Source organism: Pelobates fuscus, chromosome 6, assembly GCF_036172605.1.
Source record: "Pelobates fuscus isolate aPelFus1 chromosome 6, aPelFus1.pri, whole genome shotgun sequence".
Lineage (NCBI taxonomy): Eukaryota > Metazoa > Chordata > Amphibia > Anura > Pelobatidae > Pelobates > Pelobates fuscus.
The window spans coordinates 13810668-13828018 of NC_086322.1; the positions used below are offsets into that span (position 1 = coordinate 13810668).

General features: G+C 41.9%; 1 protein-coding gene across 1 annotated transcript in view; it reads left to right on the forward strand.

Moving 5' to 3' along the window:
* The window catches only part of LOC134615281 (tachylectin-2-like), a 30965-nt gene extending 13986 nt beyond the window's left edge, over positions 1–16979 (forward strand). Inside the window, exons 2-4 of the mRNA XM_063459776.1 lie at positions 5989–6847; positions 9776–9956; positions 16245–16979. Of these exons, the coding sequence (XP_063315846.1) occupies positions 5989–6847; positions 9776–9956; positions 16245–16448 (1244 nt within the window). The 3' untranslated portion in view covers positions 16449–16979. The remainder of the gene's footprint in view (positions 1–5988; positions 6848–9775; positions 9957–16244) is intronic.
* The last annotated feature ends 372 nt before the right edge of the window (positions 16980–17351 follow it).

Below are 17351 nucleotides of genomic sequence, written 5' to 3' on the forward strand. Positions count from 1 at the left end.
AGTTATAATACACAGTGTGCGGGGAGACAGGGGACCTCCTTACACCATAACCTTATAGCTGCAGTTATAATACACTGTGTGCAGGGAGACAGGGTACCTCCTTATACCATAACCTTATAGCTGCAGTTATAATACACTGTATGCTGGGAGACAGGGGACCTCCTTACACCATAACCTTATAGCTGCAGTTATAATACACTGTGTGCGGGGAGACAGGGGACCTCCTTACACCATAACCTTATAGCTGCAGTTATAATACACTGTGTGCGGGGAGACAGGGGACCTCCTTACACTATAACCTTATAGCTGCAGTTATAATACACTGTGTGCAGGGAGACAGTGGATCTCCTTACACTATAACCTTATAGCTGCAGTTATAATACACTGTGTGCTGGGAGACAGGGGACCTCCTTACACCATAACCTTATAGCTGCAGTTATAATACACTGTGTGCGGGGAGACAGGGGACCTCCTTACACCATAACCTTATAGCTGCAGTTATAATACACTGTGTGCGGGGAGACAGGGGACCTCCTTACACCATAACCTTATAGCTGCAGTTATAAAACACTGTGTGCGGGGAGACAGGGGACCTCCTTACACTATAACCTTATAGCTGCAGTTATAATACACTGTGTGCTGGGAGACAGGGGACCTCCTTACACCATAACCTTATAGCTGCAGTTATAATACACTGTGTGAGGGGAGACAGGGGACCTCCTTACACCATAACCTTATAGCTGCAGTTATAATACACTGTGTGCGGGGAGACAGGGGACCTCCTTACACCATAACCTTATAGCTGCAGTTATAATACACTGTGTGCGGGGAGACAGGGGACCTCCTTACACTATAACCTTATAGCTGCAGTTATAATACACTGTGTGCTGGGAGACAGGGGACCTCCTTACACCATAACCTTATAGCTGCAGTTATAATACACTGTGTGAGGGGAGACAGGGGACCTCCTTACACCATAACCTTATAGCTGCAGTTATAATACACTGTGTGCGGGGAGACAGGGGACTTCCTTACACCATAACCTTATAGCTGCAGTTATAATACACTGTGTGCGGGGAGACAGGGGACCTCCTTACACCATAACCTTATAGCTGCAGTTATAATACACTGTGTGCTGGGAGACAGGGGACCTCCTTACACCATAACCTTATAGCTGCAGTTATAATACACTGTGTGTGGGGAGACAGGGGACCTCCTTACACTATAACCTTATAGCTGCAGTTATAATACACTGTGTGCGGGGAGACAGGGGACCTCCTTACACCATAACCTTATAGCTGCAGTTATAATACACTGTGTGCGGGGAGACAGGGGACCTCCTTACACTATAACCTTATAGCTGCAGTTATAATACACTGTGTGCTGGGAGACAGGGGACCTCCTTACACCATAACCTTATAGCTGCAGTTATAATACACTGTGTGAGGGGAGACAGGGGACCTCCTTACAACATAACCTTATAGCTGCAGTTATAATACACTGTGTGCGGGGAGACAGGGGACTTCCTTACACCATAACCTTATAGCTGCAGTTATAATACACTGTATGCGGGGAGACAGGGGACCTCCTTACACTATAACCTTATAGCTGCAGTTATAATACACTGTGTGCGGGGAGACAGGGGACCTCCTTACACCATAACCTTATAGCTGCAGTTATAATACACTGTGTGCTGGGAGACAGGGGACCTCCTTACACCATAACCTTATAGCTGCAGTTATAATACACTGTGTGTGGGGAGACAGGGGACCTCCTTACACCATAACCTTATAGCTGCAGTTATAATACACTGTGTGCGGGGAGACAGGGGACCTCCTTACACCATAACCTTATAGCTGCAGTTATAATACACTGTGTGCGGGGAGACAGGGGACCTCCTTACACCATAACCTTATAGCTGCAGTTATAATACACTGTGTGCAGGGAGACAGGGGACCTCCTTACACCATAACCTTATAGCTGCAGTTATAATACACTGTGTGTGGTGAGACAGGGGACCTCCTTACACCATAACCTTGTAGCTGCAGTTATAATACACTGTGTGCAGGGAGACAGGGGACCTCCTTACACCATAACCTTATAGCTGCAGTTATAATACACTATGTGCGTGGAGACAGGGGACCTCCTTACACCATAACCTTATAGCTGCAGTTATAATACACAGTGTGCGGGGAGACAGGGGACCTCCTTACACCATAACCTTAAAGCTGCAGTTATAATACACAGTGTGCGGGGAGACAGGGGACCTCCTTACACCATAACCTTATAGCTGCAGTTATAATACACTGTGTGCAGGGAGACAGGGGACCTCCTTACACCATAACCTTATAGCTGCAGTTATAATACACTGTGTGCTGGGAGACAGGGGACCGCCTTACACCATAACCTTATAGCTGCAGTTATAATACACTGTGTGCGGGGAGACAGGGGACCTCCTTACACCATAACCTTATAGCTGCAGTTATAATACACTGTGTGCAGGGAGACAGGGTACCTCCTTACACCATAACCTTATAGCTGCAGTTATAATACACTGTATGCTGGGAGACAGGGGACCTCCTTACACCATAACCTTATAGCTGCAGTTATAATACACTGTGTGCGGGGAGACAGGGGACCTCCTTACACCATAACCTTATAGCTGCAGTTATAATACACTGTGTGCAGGGAGACAGGGGACCTCCTTACACCATAACCTTATAGCTGCAGTTATAATACACTGTGTGCAGGAAGACAGGGGACCTCCTTACACCATAACCTTATAGCTGCAGTTATAATACACTGTGTGCGGGGAGACAGGGGACCTCCTTACACCATAACCTTATAGCTGCAGTTATAATACACTGTTTGCGGGGAGACAGGGGACCTCCTTACACCATAACCTTATAGCTGCAGTTATAATGCACTGTGTGCGGGGAGACAGGGGACCTCCTTACACTATAACCTTATAGCTGCAGTTATAATACACTGTGTGCAGGGAGACAGGGGACCTCCTTACACCATAACCTTATAGCTGCAGTTATAATACACTGTGTGCAGGGAGACAGGGGACCTCCTTACACCATAACCTTATAGCTGCAGTTATAATACACTGTGTGCGGGGAGACAGGGGACCTCCTTACACCATAACCTTATAGCTGCAGTTATAATACACTGTGTGCAGGGAGACAGGGGACCTCCTTACACCATAACCTTATAGCTGCAGTTATAATACACTGTGTGCTGGGAGACAGGGGACCTCCTTACACCATAACCTTATAGCTGCAGTTATAATACACTGTGTGCGGGGAGACAGGGGACCTCCTTACACTATAACCTTATAGCTGCAGTTATAATACACTGTGTGCTGGGAGACAGGGGACCTCCTTACACCATAACCTTATAGCTGCAGTTATAATACACTGTGTGCAGGGAGACAGGGGACCTCCTTACACCATAACCTTATAGCTGCAGTTATAATACACTGTGTGCTGGGAGACAGGGGACCTCCTTACACCATAACCTTATAGCTGCAGTTATAATACACTGTGTGCGGGGAGACAGGGGACCTCCTTACACTATAACCTTATAGCTGCAGTTATAATACACTGTGTGCTGGGAGACAGGGGACCTCCTTACACCATAACCTTATAGCTGCAGTTACAATACACTGTGTGAGGGGAGACAGGGGACCTCCTTACACCATAACCTTATAGCTGCAGTTATAATACACTGTGTGCGGGGAGACAGGGGACCTCCTTACACCATAACCTTATAGCTGCAGTTATAATACACTGTGTGCGGGGAGACAGGAGACCTCCTTACACCATAACCTTATAGCTGCAGTTATAATACACTGTGTGCGGGGAGACAGGGGGCCTCCTTACACCATAACCTTATAGCTGCAGTTATAATACACTGTGTGCAGGGAGACAGGGGACCTCCTTACTCCATAACCTTATAGCTGCAGTTATAATACACTGTGTGCAGGGAGACAGGGGACCTCCTTACACCATAACCTTATAGCTGCAGTTATAATACACTGTGTGCAGGGAGACAGGGGACCTCCTTACTCCATAACCTTATAGCTGCAGTTATAATACACTGTGTGTGGGGAGACAGGGGACCTCCTTACACCATAATCTTATAGCTGCAGTTATAATACACTGTGTGCAGGGAGACAGGGGACCTCCTTACACCATAACCTTATAGCTGCAGTTATAATGCACTGTGTGCAGGGAGACAGGGGACCTCCTTACACCATAACCTTATAGCTGCAGTTATAATACACTGTGTGCAGGGAGACAGGGGATCTCCTTACACCATAACCTTATAGCTGCAGTTATAATACACTGTGTGTGGGGAGACAGGGGACCTCCTTACACCATACCCTTATAGCTGCAGTTATAATACACTGTGTGCGGGGAGACAGGGGACCTCCTTACACCATAACCTTATAGCTGCAGTTATAATACACTGTGTGCGGGGAGACAGGGGACCTCCTTACACTATAACCTTATAGCTGCAGTTATAATACACTGTGTGCTGGGAGACAGGGGACCTCCTTACACCATAACCTTATAGCTGCAGTTATAATACACTGTGTGAGGGGAGACAGGGGACCTCCTTACACCATAACCTTATAGCTGCAGTTATAATACACTGTGTGTGGGAAGACAGGGGACCTCCTTACACCATAACCTTATAGCTGCAGTTATAATACACTGTGTGCGGGGAGACAGGGGACCTCCTTACACCATAACCTTATAGCTGCAGTTATAATACACTGTGTGCGGGGAGACAGGAGACCTCCTTACACCATAACCTTATAGCTGCAGTTATAACACTGTGTGCTGGGAGACAGGGGACCTCCTTACACCATAACCTTATAGCTGCAGTTATAATACACTGCGTGCAGGGAGACAGGGGACCTCCTTACACTATAACCTTATAGCTGCAGTTATAATACACTGTGTGCGGGGGAGACCGGGGACCTCCTTACACCATAACCTTATAGCTGCAGTTATAATACACTGTGTGCGGGGAGACAGGGGACCTCCTTACACTATAACCTTATAGCTGCAGTTATAATACACTGTGTGCTGGGAGACAGGGGACCTCCTTACACCATAACCTTATAGCTGCAGTTATAATACACTGTGTGAGGGGAGACAGGGGACCTCCTTACACCATAACCTTATAGCTGCAGTTATAATACACTGTGTGTGGGGAGACAGGGGACCTCCTTACACCATAACCTTATAGCTGCAGTTATAATACACTGTGTGCGGGGAGACAGGGGACCTCCTTACACCATAACCTTATAGCTGCAGTTATAATACACTGTGTGCGGGAAGACAGGAGACCTCCTTACACCATAACCTTATAGCTGCAGTTATAATACACTGTGTGCGGGGAGACAGGGGGCCTCCTTACACCATAACCTTATAGCTGCAGTTATAATACACTGTGTGCAGGGAGACAGGGGACCTCCTTACACCATAACCTTATAGCTGCAGTTATAATACACTGTGTGCAGGGAGACAGGGGACCTCCTTACTCCATAACCTTATAGCTGCAGTTATAATACACTGTGTGCAGGGAGACAGGGGACCTCCTTACACCATAACCTTATAGCTGCAGTTATAATACACTGTGTGCAGGGAGACAGGGGACCTCCTTACACCATAACCTTATAGCTGCAGTTATAATACACTGTGTGCGGGGAGACAGGGGACCTCCTTACACCATAACCTTATAGCTGCAGTTATAACACACCTGCAGGTAGATAGGGGACTCCTTTACAGTAATTTTGTGAAGGAAATATTTAAAATGGAACAGTCGCTTCTACAAGTTTTGCAACTAGAAGCAGTAATAATTTTGGGTTTTTTTAAGGCGGGGCGAGGAGTTTTATTTTTTTTTTCTTATTTATCTTTACTTAAAAACCAAAGTAGAAATGTTTCTAATTACTAACATTTTGCATTGCAGATACTCCAGATACCATCCTGTTTGCAGTAAATAAGTCTTCTTTTGCCAAAGCTGGATTACCACCCAAGAATATTATGGATAGTTTTGATGCCAGAGCTTCCACTGTAGGGAAGCTGAATAATGTCACTAAGATTGTCTTTAGCCCAGAAGGGGAGCTCTTCGCTGTTTGTGGAGGAGATTTGTACACGGGCTCTATGCCTTCAGAAGAAAATCTGGATTGGTTCTCTAAGGCCAGAAGAGTTGGAAAGTTTGACTGGAATAAATTTAAATTTCTGCTGTTTAATCCTAATGGGCTTCTGTATGCAGTTACCAAGGATGGCGAGCTGTACAAGGGCCCAAAGCCAGACAATGAAAATGTGTCCTGGCTCTATGGCCAAGCCACCAAAATTGGAATCCGTAGCTGGAATAGATTTGATGCCCTCTTCTTTGACCCTAAAGGTATCATGTATGCAGTGACTGATGATGACCGCCTTGTGATGAGAAGCCCCCCAACTGGACCAGATGACAGATGGCTTGACACCAGCACAACCATAGGAAATAAAGGCTGGCGTATCCTCACCCATTTCATGGCTTTCAGCCCGGAGGGAGACCTGTGGTGCGTTGATTCGAACAATGGCAACATCTATAAAGGGAGAGCCCCAACCAAAGATGATACCGCCTATATTGACAAGGCAGAAAAATTAGGCTGGGACTACAATACGTTCCCTTTGCTTTCCTTCACCATTGATAAAACCCTGAAGAGTATCGTGAGCTTTGAATTCCTGCCAGATTCAGGAAAAATTATATCCCAAGGCAATGAGGTTGTGCAATCTCAAATTTATAACAACAAGAGCAGTGTCCCATTAAAGCATACCTTCTCGTAAGTAACTGAAATGAAAAAATGAAAATGTTCTTGACTATTGTATTCTATATAGATTTGCACTATCTATAAGGTCCATGTGTCACAAAAGAATCCAAATAAGAAATTGTTGCTAATACCAGCAGTATGCTCTGGGCTCCTGATACTCATATTTATTATCAAGCAACAATGGTACTCTGCCTATCAAATTATTTATTTTTAAAACCCTTGCACACAGTTATAAATGGAAACATTGGTCCAAACAAACATTAAGTGGACAATTTACTAGCTGGTGTATGATTTTCATAGCGTAAGAGAATATGTGGCATACGTGGCAAGTTACAGCTGAAAACAGTGACATTTCTTGCTGTGATGACTTTGACGTTGGTTTAATGGTTGTCCTTCCTTGCACAAATTTTAGTACGAATTAACCACTGCCAATTGGTAACACCGCACATGACTTGCCATTTTGAGGATGCTTTGACCCAGTTGTCGAGCCATCACTTTTGGCCCTTGTTAAAGTCACTCAGATCTTTTCTCTTGCCCATTTGTCCTGCCTCCTACACATGAAATTGAAAAACGGACTGTTCATAATACAGAGCCATTGTAACGATGTATTCAATGTTATTCATTTTACCTGTCAGTGGATTTAACCCCTTCAGGACGGAGTCAATAGTGCACGTTCTGATCAAAACAAAACGTAAACAAAAACTAGAATTTGCGCTATATGTCTGTTCACCCGTAGTTCCCCTCTTTCAAATTATATGCACCCACCCTTATTACATATCATTTTGTTCAGGAGAAACAGGGCTTTAATTTACCATTAACTATTCATATATGGAACATAATTCATCATGAATAAAATGTAAAAAAAATGTGAGAAGATAAGATTTTTTTTAATATTTGTATTTCCATCTGACATTTTAGCTGTGAATGTCATAATACTGTTTTACTGCACAAAAATGCACATATTTGTAATCAGCAATGTCTCACGAGTACAACAGTACCCCCCATTAACAGGTTTTATGTTGTTTTGGAAAGTTACAGGGTCAAATATAGAACGTTCAATTTTCAAATAGAAATTTGCCAGGTTAGTAATGTTACCCTTGAGACGGTGTGGTAGCCCAGCAATGAGAATTACCCCCATAATGGCATACCATTTTAAAAAGTAGACAACCAAAGGTATTGAAAGTGGGGTATGTTTAGTCTTTTTTAGTAGCCAATGAGTCACAAACACTGGCCAAAGTTAGCGTTCATATTTGTTTTTGTGTTAAAAAAGCAAAAAATGAATATTTGGCCAGTGTTTGTGACTAAGTGGCTACTAAGAAAGACTGGACATACCCCACTTGCAATACCTTGGGTTGTCTACTTTTGCAAATGGTATGCCATCATGGGGGTAATTCTTATTCCTGGGCTACCATACGCTCTCAAAGGCAACATAACCAATCTGGCAAATTTCAATGTAAAAAAAATGAAATGCAAGCCTTATATGTGACTCTCTAACTTTCCAAAACTCCATGAAACCTGTACATGGGGGGTACTGTTATTCTCAGGAGACTTCACTAAACACAAATATTAGTGTTTTAAAACAGTAAAACATATTACAACAATAATATAGTCCATAAAAGTGCTGTTTGTTTGTAAAAAATGCAAAAACCTTCACTTTTACTTAAAATATCATCGTTGTAATACAATTTACCAATTTGAAACACTAATATTTGAGTTCAGCGAAGTCTCCCGAGTAAAACAGTACCCCCCATGTACAGGTTTTATGTTGTCTTGGAGAGTTACAGGGTCAAATATAGTGCTTGCGAATTAAATTCTCTGCACTTTCTCCCTGTGTTGTCAGGCATGTCAATCAAATTTTAATTAATCAAATCACCTAATTATGTTAAAAGATAACTTAAATATGCACGTAGAATTTTAATACATATGCATTTATAGGTATTTAAATTCTACGTGTATACTAATGTAATCTTTTATGTAATTATATGTATTTATCTATATATATATATATATATTTGCGGTTATTTGCATTTTATATATAGATAGATATATATAGAATGTCATTCTAAGTGTATTTTGTTACCAATATATATATTAATAACAAAATACAGTTAGAATGAAATTACATATGTATATATAATTTATATTAAAATTTGTTTCAATATTTTATTTATTAATTTTATTATTATATACATATATTATATATATATAAATACATTTGATTTATTTTAAAACATATCTAATGAATTTTTTTTTTACACTACCTACCAGCAGGGGGACTGTCTGATATTTTAGACAGTCCCCCTGCTGGCAGATCCACAGCCAGCTATAGGGGGCCATGTGATCGCTCTTTGAGAGCGATCACATGGCCCCTGGGGGCCTGATTTGCCGTGGGGGGGCTGCCTGGGCTGTGAGGCAGTCCTCCCGAAGCGGAGCGCCGGTAAGGTAAGTATACCGGGCGCTCCAGGGCTCAAAGCCGTTACAGCGTGCTATGCCGTCACAACGTCTTTAAAGCCCACTTAAACCGTGACGGCATAGAACGTCGTAACAGCGTTAAGGGGTTAATGTTGTGGCTGATTAGTATAAATATCCTGCTTTACATTTTAGATTCTGAAAATAAGTATACAAGTGCAGCTGTTCCAGTAGGAATGTTTAAATAAAAGGAATTTAAATAAAAGAAAAAAAAAATTGGAAAAACATTTAGAGTTTTTTAAAATAGATTTCGACACAATAAAATTAAAATTGAATGACAATTGTTAAGTCCATCTGTTCTAAATAGCAGAACCTTCCCATTTTATTTAATGTATTCAATTTCTCTTCCAGGTCTCAGTTCCACTTTAATGGTATTCAATAGTATGTTTCGCTTCATGAAAATGTTTGGGAACAATATGTTCAGTTCTATTATTTAACATGAATTTGAATGTATTCTTTTTCTTTTATTAGATTTTCAAAGACCATTACTGAGACCAGCACCTTCACCCATGAACATGGTTTTTCAATAGACATTGGTGCAGAGATCAGCTTTAAGACTGGAGTTCCATTTATAGCTGAAGGTGGGGTAAAAATCTCTGTTAACATGAGCACCACCCATACCTGGACCTTTACAGAGACCAATACAACACAGGTATTTAGTTATTTATAGAAAATAATTAAAAGATCACACTAGCGTTGTAAATTAATACATTTAGAATGCCGGAGAGTTGGGTAGTCCCCTAGTCCCGCTTTCCCCCAGCACCTGTAAATAAAGAGATAACTTGCCTGTAGTCCAATGTAGTCTCTCAGTGCAGCTAAGCTCTACCTGCCGGGGAGATCAACAGTGTTAATGTTCTCCTGGCCAATACGATGATTCTCGTAGCGAAGAATTGAGATGCAGAGCGCATGCGCACAAAGTGCCTGCAATGGTTCTCACATGGAGAAGCATTAGCCTTATTTGTCGATTAATCCTTACTGCATCACAGAACTGTTTTGTGAGATACCAGTGCTTGGCCATTGTTGTCAATAACCCCACTCCAAAGGCACACAATGAAAAGTACAATAGCGGCACAAAAGGTTTATTCATTGCACTCTTCTCCAGTTTGGAAAAATCAGCTGTACCTGTCCAAGGCATTCAGACTGCAAATTCCAAACATGTTTATTGATGTCCATATTTTGCAATAAAGATTCTGAATGAGAGTGATGGGTAAATTAGTACAGGGTAAGGCTTTAAATAATATAATAAAGGAGGGGACATGCTATTGTCTCTCTAAACCCATGGGCATTTGTCGGGCAGTATTACTATCCCAATAAATTCACCCCCAAATAATTAATTAATCTTGGTTGGCTAAGGGTCACCAAGCCATGCACATCCCTAAATATTGCCATATCTATCACCCATCACGCTAACTATAGTGAGAGGTGCCAAATAAATCTAAAATGTCTGTCAAAATACAAACATATACATTGCAATCACAGTCTTCCTTTTTAATTTATTTTTGTTTCGCCCCACTCCGTTCAAAAGAAATTGATCAATTTTCTGGTTCACACATAAGGCAATGCACGGCTTTTTATAGAAACTCAGGGGTGGGATGAACATACAGTACCCCAATAAAATGGCCAGTGGGACTATTACGGACAAATGTAAGTAAAGGCAGATAAACAAAAATGAAAACAAATATAAATAAAAACAATGAGCATTCAGTTGAGTCTAAACACTTTCCAGTTTACTACCACTGAGCCGAAGAGTTAGTTGCTTTAGCATGGGATCGGGCAGCCATCACCCAACTTTAAATACTGGAATCATCGTCTAGAAAAGAGTGATCAGGAGGAGAGATTCCAGTGTCTTGAACATTAAAAGTTGGGGTTATTCACTAAAAAACAGATTTTGGCCAAATGGACAAAACGCACTGGAAATGACCAAATTCCAACCACACTGGCAATACTTATATTTACTAAAGCCAAATTTGGTGTGCACCAGTTGTTGTCAAGGCCCCTGTCTTCACGTATCTGGAGTTCCAGCATGGACTCTCTTCAGTGCACCGCAGAAGAAGAAGGGCCAACATCTTCACCTTGAACTGCAGCGTTGACGCAGCTTTCCCCATCTCGCTGTGGCCCGCAGTAAATCCCTGATCCTGGCCAGCATCACCGATGATGGGGGTAGTGCACCAAAATTAAGTCATGGGCACACATGTGCCCAAAGGACAGGAAATACAATGATAATGTGCTCCTTGAAGGGGTAGGGGGATATAATTAGTAGAGACTGTAAGGAAACCTAGTATATTTAAACCTCATTCGGTAGTTTCCTCCTGAACCACCAGAGCATCAGTGAATATAGCTCTCCGTTCGGTAGATGAAATAGACGAAATCCATACGAATACAAATAGCTTCATAAGATAATTCCCTCGATAAAGCATACGAATCCCCAAACATCAGCCGAAGTCAAGAAGAAGGGTACAACAGAACTGGCGTTAATGACCACACACAGGCTTTTATGCAAGTCCCCATGCAAGGGGACATCCCACAGGGAGGGACACAGTATAACCAATCAGTTACAGTAAAAACGTAAAACACACCCAGCACAAACATACAATACCCTCCCCTGGTCATGGAGATAATCAAGTCTGATAAAGTAATAACTTGATTATCTCCAGGCATAATATGTCCCCTGATAGCCCCGATCTTGGTGACCAACATATTCAAATTTCACCCAGATCGGTTCAGGGGTTCTCAAAAAGTGTGGAAGTCCTTTGTGACCGGCTAACCGTTAGCTGGCTGCCCAAAACAGTTCCAGGAGTTTGGGTGGTTTTGCCGGTCTATTCAGTAAAGGGGTAAAAACCGAACAATTCCACAAATGGATTCCCCTGGCTCTTAGCAGTGATTGTTCCCCTCATTTGATTGCACAAAAGTACTGAATAGCGCTCTTTTAGCTATTCGGGAAATATAGATCCAGAGTTCGTTTGTTTGAGACCGGTGTTTGGGAAGTCGAGTGTCCGATTTTAGTTCCAGACACTCGATGACCAAGTCCCGCTGCCTTCGTTCGCCTGAAAAAAGATGGCCGTGGTTTTCTCAGCCACGTGGCGTTCGGTAGTACAAACGTTGGCTGCACAGATAGAGGGTTCAATTTAAGCAGTCTTTGAAGTTTAATGAGCCAGGGGGGTGGTCTTTGTTAGGTAGTTAAATCTACCAAATGAATAGGGAAGAAATATTGTATATAAAGAGTGATTTTGTTCACAGAGACCATTTAACCAATATAGTGGGAGAGGTGTGGCCCTTTCATCTCCTCTATATAACCGTGTGCTCAGTAATACTGTGCTCTCAGTGCATATAGTTCACTGTGATTTATATTGCCTCCTTGAATTTTGACTTATTTGCCTGTTTGGCTTTTGGTTAAATCCTGCAACCTGGGTGTGACGAATTGCACTTCGCCACTGGGTTTTGGAGAGGCCTGCTTGCTAACTTCTTGCCCTGTGACTTTGGCCCCTGGGGTGTATTGCCGTTTAAAAACTCTATTTGAACTTATTGGATTTTAAGACACTGTTTCTGGCCCTTTAAATTCTATTGGAAAGGATTTGCATTTTCGAAGTGGCACTTCGGATACAGCCTTTGGATAAGTGCCGAAGTAGTCGAAGTGGCCGCTATTCCTCTTGCGAACACATAGCGGCGGGCATTTTAATTCAGTCGAGCGCCTTCAGCGGTGTTTGGTCGTCGAGTTCATGGAACTCAAATCGGACATGTGATGGCACGAACACCGCTGAACTATACTTTTTCCAGAACTTTGATGCTTCGATGGGATTCGAACAGTGTTCGACAATTCGAACGCCACTTTTACTTTGACTATTTGCACGAACGGCCCCTGTTCGTGCATTCGAACGGAACTTAGTAATGGAAATAGACCGGCCGCACAGCCTAATTCTCTGGAACTGTTTTGGGCATGAAAATGTGCGTGTATGCGGTCAAATGTGACTTCCATGGAACTTTTAAACCCATGCTCTGATCTGGGTGCTTTTTGAATAAGTTGTTCATCCACATCAGAGCTATACAGGGATGTATAATTCATGGGGATATGTTGTAGTTTTGGGGTGTTTCTGAACTTTGTGTAAAAATGTATATTTTCTGCCCATGGATAATTAAGTTATTCCATTAGCTAGCTTAATTATATCACAAGCAGAGGGGCGTGGGGAGGGGAGCTTGCTGACTGTATGTGGGAGTGTTGCTGTGTTAATTATTGTTCCCATCGGTTTATGTCCCTTTTGTACCTGTGTTCCATCAGGTCCAGGGGGAGTGCCTCTGGCCTGAAAATGTGTATAAAAGAAATGCCTTTGTGCTCATTAAACAGATCTTCTTACCTTCAACTCGCAGCCTCGTCTCATGTTATAACTGCTATATCACTGCTTGCTCTTGTAAGAGCTCTCTTCAGCTATACAGCTATACTCTCTTGGAGGAGAGGTCCTTCCCTCAGCTATACTCTCCTGTTGGAGAGATCCAGCTATACTCTCCTGGAGGAGAGGTCCTTCCCACACGGTCCTGGGTCCAGAGATTGGACCAGGGTGGGAAGGAGACAGCGAGACCCCAATCAAGCTATGGCAGTTTGTGGAGTCTGCAGTGGCTATGGTGTCCGGTGCTGTGCTGATGGTCCTTGGTAAGCTCTAGGAGCATTGACTGGCGGACAGTCCGTCACACTGGGCTCCTCCTGTCAAAACCGTTAACAGCTGCCGTAATAGTTCAAAAACACTGTTAGCAGCTAATTATGTGACACCTCATCATCGCTTGCTAGCCAGCTGCTAAATTTAAGAAAATAAATAAATAAAAAGTCTTATTGTAACACATTCAGTAAATAAACAAAAATTGGAATTTCAGCCTGTGGCGAAATTAACATTGCCACTTGTGCCTGGAGAGAACTACTTGCCAGCCTCTTGCCATGTGATTATGGTCCCTGGGAGGTTTGGCCCTTTAAATACAAGATTTGGGCATAATGGATTTGTGTTGTGCTGCTGCTGGCCCTTTAAGAACCATCTGGGGACATAATGTGACTTTTGGGAACAATGCCCCTTTAAGACGGTGTCCCCAGTGTCCCCAGACTTATTTGGGACAATGCTCCTTTAAGACTTTGTCCCCAGTGTCCCCAGACTGTTAATATACTGTGTTCCTGGCTTTCTCCCACTTGGTTCAGTAAATGGGGCTTACTGAACCAAGTACCACACAGGCGGACCACCCAGAAGTGGAAGTGTGCAGGCAATTTACCTCCCAGGCTGGGAGCCTGCTGTAGGTAAATTGCCGAACGCTGGGTGGCCGCCATTCGACAAACGAACACGTGGCGGCGGCCATCTTTAATTAAGATGAAGTTTTACCTTCTCCAGACTTCAATGCATTTGACAGTTTGAATGCCGTTCGACAGTTCATTCAACAGTTCATTCGACAGTTCGACATTTCGAATGTTTGTCGTTCGTCTGTTTGAACTGACTTTAACATGGGAAATAGACCGACCTGATTCTCTGGAACTGTTTTGGGCATGAAAATGTGCTTGCGGTCGGTCAATCTTGACTTATATCTATCCCCCGAATGGCTGAACGGATTCGAATTATTTTTGGGTATGTTTGTATTTGAAATATGCTGATTAATTATGTGTGACTTTTATTAATATTGGATGTATAGTTTTAGAGTTATGAAAGTTGGGTAAAAAGTATGTTTTAAACTGTACGGATAATTGTGTTACCTCTCAGGCTAAGGGGAGCAGATGTGTGGGGATGTAACCAGTGTAATTCATAATTGAATGTGTGGGTAATTCATAATTGTCTGTGGGCGTCTCCCTTGCATGGGAGAATTGCATAAAAGCAGAGTGTGTGTCATTAAAAATCAGTTCTTCTTCACCCTCAATCTGAGTCCTGTCTCTTATTGGGGGAATCTGCTACAAGGGATAGCTATGCTGGTCATACTCTCTTGCTATAATCACTGAGCTCTTGTAAGAGCTGTTCTGTTCCTGCAACGCTCTCTGGGGAAAGAGAGGTTCACCCAATGGAAGCTGGATCCTGGCCTTGGGTCCAGGGTGGGTGGAGACAGCGAGACCCCGGCGCAGCTGCATCGCTGGAAGTGGGGTCATCATAACTACTACAGCATAACTGCAGTAATTATTATGCCAGCTGTCCCCTGGCACAGGAAAGTCATTTTTGAATGGTTTGACACTCAGTTGGGTAATACAGGCTCCCCGGGTCTGGCCTTGTCTTTAGATATTAAAAAAGTAGAAGTTCATACATCTCAATTAATAGCATTAGCTGTTGCTGTCCGTCTATGAATTCCATCCAATAAAAAAAAAAAAACTAAATGGATCCATGGATGGAGGCAATTCCTGCGCCAGAATTTAAATAATTTGTATGTTTATTTTGTGCAGGACCAATAGAAATTGCCCTTTGTTATAGGGGCTTCAATAGTGACACAGATGATGCAGAGGGAACATTCCTGTATTTACATTTTTCCTCTTTTCCTCTCCATTTTCCTCTTATTCTCTCCCCTCTCTTCTGTTGCTTACTTCCTTATATAAGTCGAACAGCTTAGACCCCAAACTGTTCTATGCTGTCTGTCAATATTCCATAGTCCTGACAATTTCTTTTTTTTATTCTGCTTATTACATATATACTTCGCAAGCTCATGAGTATGCTCTATGGTAAACATTGCAAATGTATAGGTCCTCTTAACCAATTTTTTTTATTACAAAAACACATGACTTGGCATTGAAAATCATCATGAAACAAGGACCAATCATATAAAGAGCTGTCATATCATTGCCTCATAAAAATTACTATACATAAAAATTTTGTTTTGTTGTACTGGATAAATAATTAAACTAAAGTGAGGACCTTGTGATAATAATGGTATACAGATAAAAACCTACAATACCCTTGCCCGCTACAAGACATTTATCACATTATTACTTCTTTTACAGACTTCCTTTTCCTCCAGTTCAGATGTTGAAGTTCCAGGAGGGAAATCAATACGTATGGTGGCATCTGTCACAAAGGGACAAATGGATGTGCCATACCGTGCCAAGATACGAACAATGTTTGGCTATGAAACTTACATTGAGGGCATCTGGAAAGGGGTCAACCACTATGATCTGATGGTAACTCAAGAAGAGTATCAACCATGAGATGGACATGACATGATCTTACCATAGATTCTCTCATGTTTAAGGTCATCTAATCTACGCTAAAATTACTTAAGCTTAATTAGTTTGCAACTGCTTAAAAAGAAAGATACATTTATAAACTTTTAACACAAACATAAATATGCAATGCAGGGTTTGAATTTATTTGTCTATATTATTATATAAAAACAATGAACAACTTTCTGTGCATTTACAATTCTACAGGACAAATCAAGATGCACATGTGATACAAATCAAGACAATGACGTCTTTGCAATTAATTTAGTGAATAAAGGTTCATTCAATAATAACAATTATTAATATAGTGCCAACACAGTGCTTTAAATAGGTTAACAAAACAAACATCTAAATCTAACAGAACATGTATGACATAAGGAGCAGAAGATAAAGAGGGCCTTGTCCAGACGAGCTCACAGTCTAAATCTCTGATAACCTTCTCTAGGTGAGAATCGGAATTACCTTGTAAGAAGCCAATATATTTTCTTACCTTAAGGAGCATGTTTTGTTTGCTTATTAGTTTAGGATTTTGAACTTAGACTTACATTATAGGTAAACTTAAAGTTACTTTAGTGCAGTGACTAGCTCATTATGTTATGTAGAAAGGCCATAGTGGATTTAGCATACGTAGAGAATTGTATTAGCATTTAAGTATCACATGTCTATATAAGGGATCTCATTTAGAACCTATTCAGATCTCTGTCGATAGATACTCAATCTAAAACTGGGACTGGGATGTAAATTATACTTCGCTTTCTGACAAACATATTTTAATAATTACTATACTTTACATGTTTGTAACTTTTGCTTATTTGAACTATATTAAAACATTTTTGTGTGTATATTTGTAATAACTTTATGACAATGTTGCAATTGTGTGGCTTATTC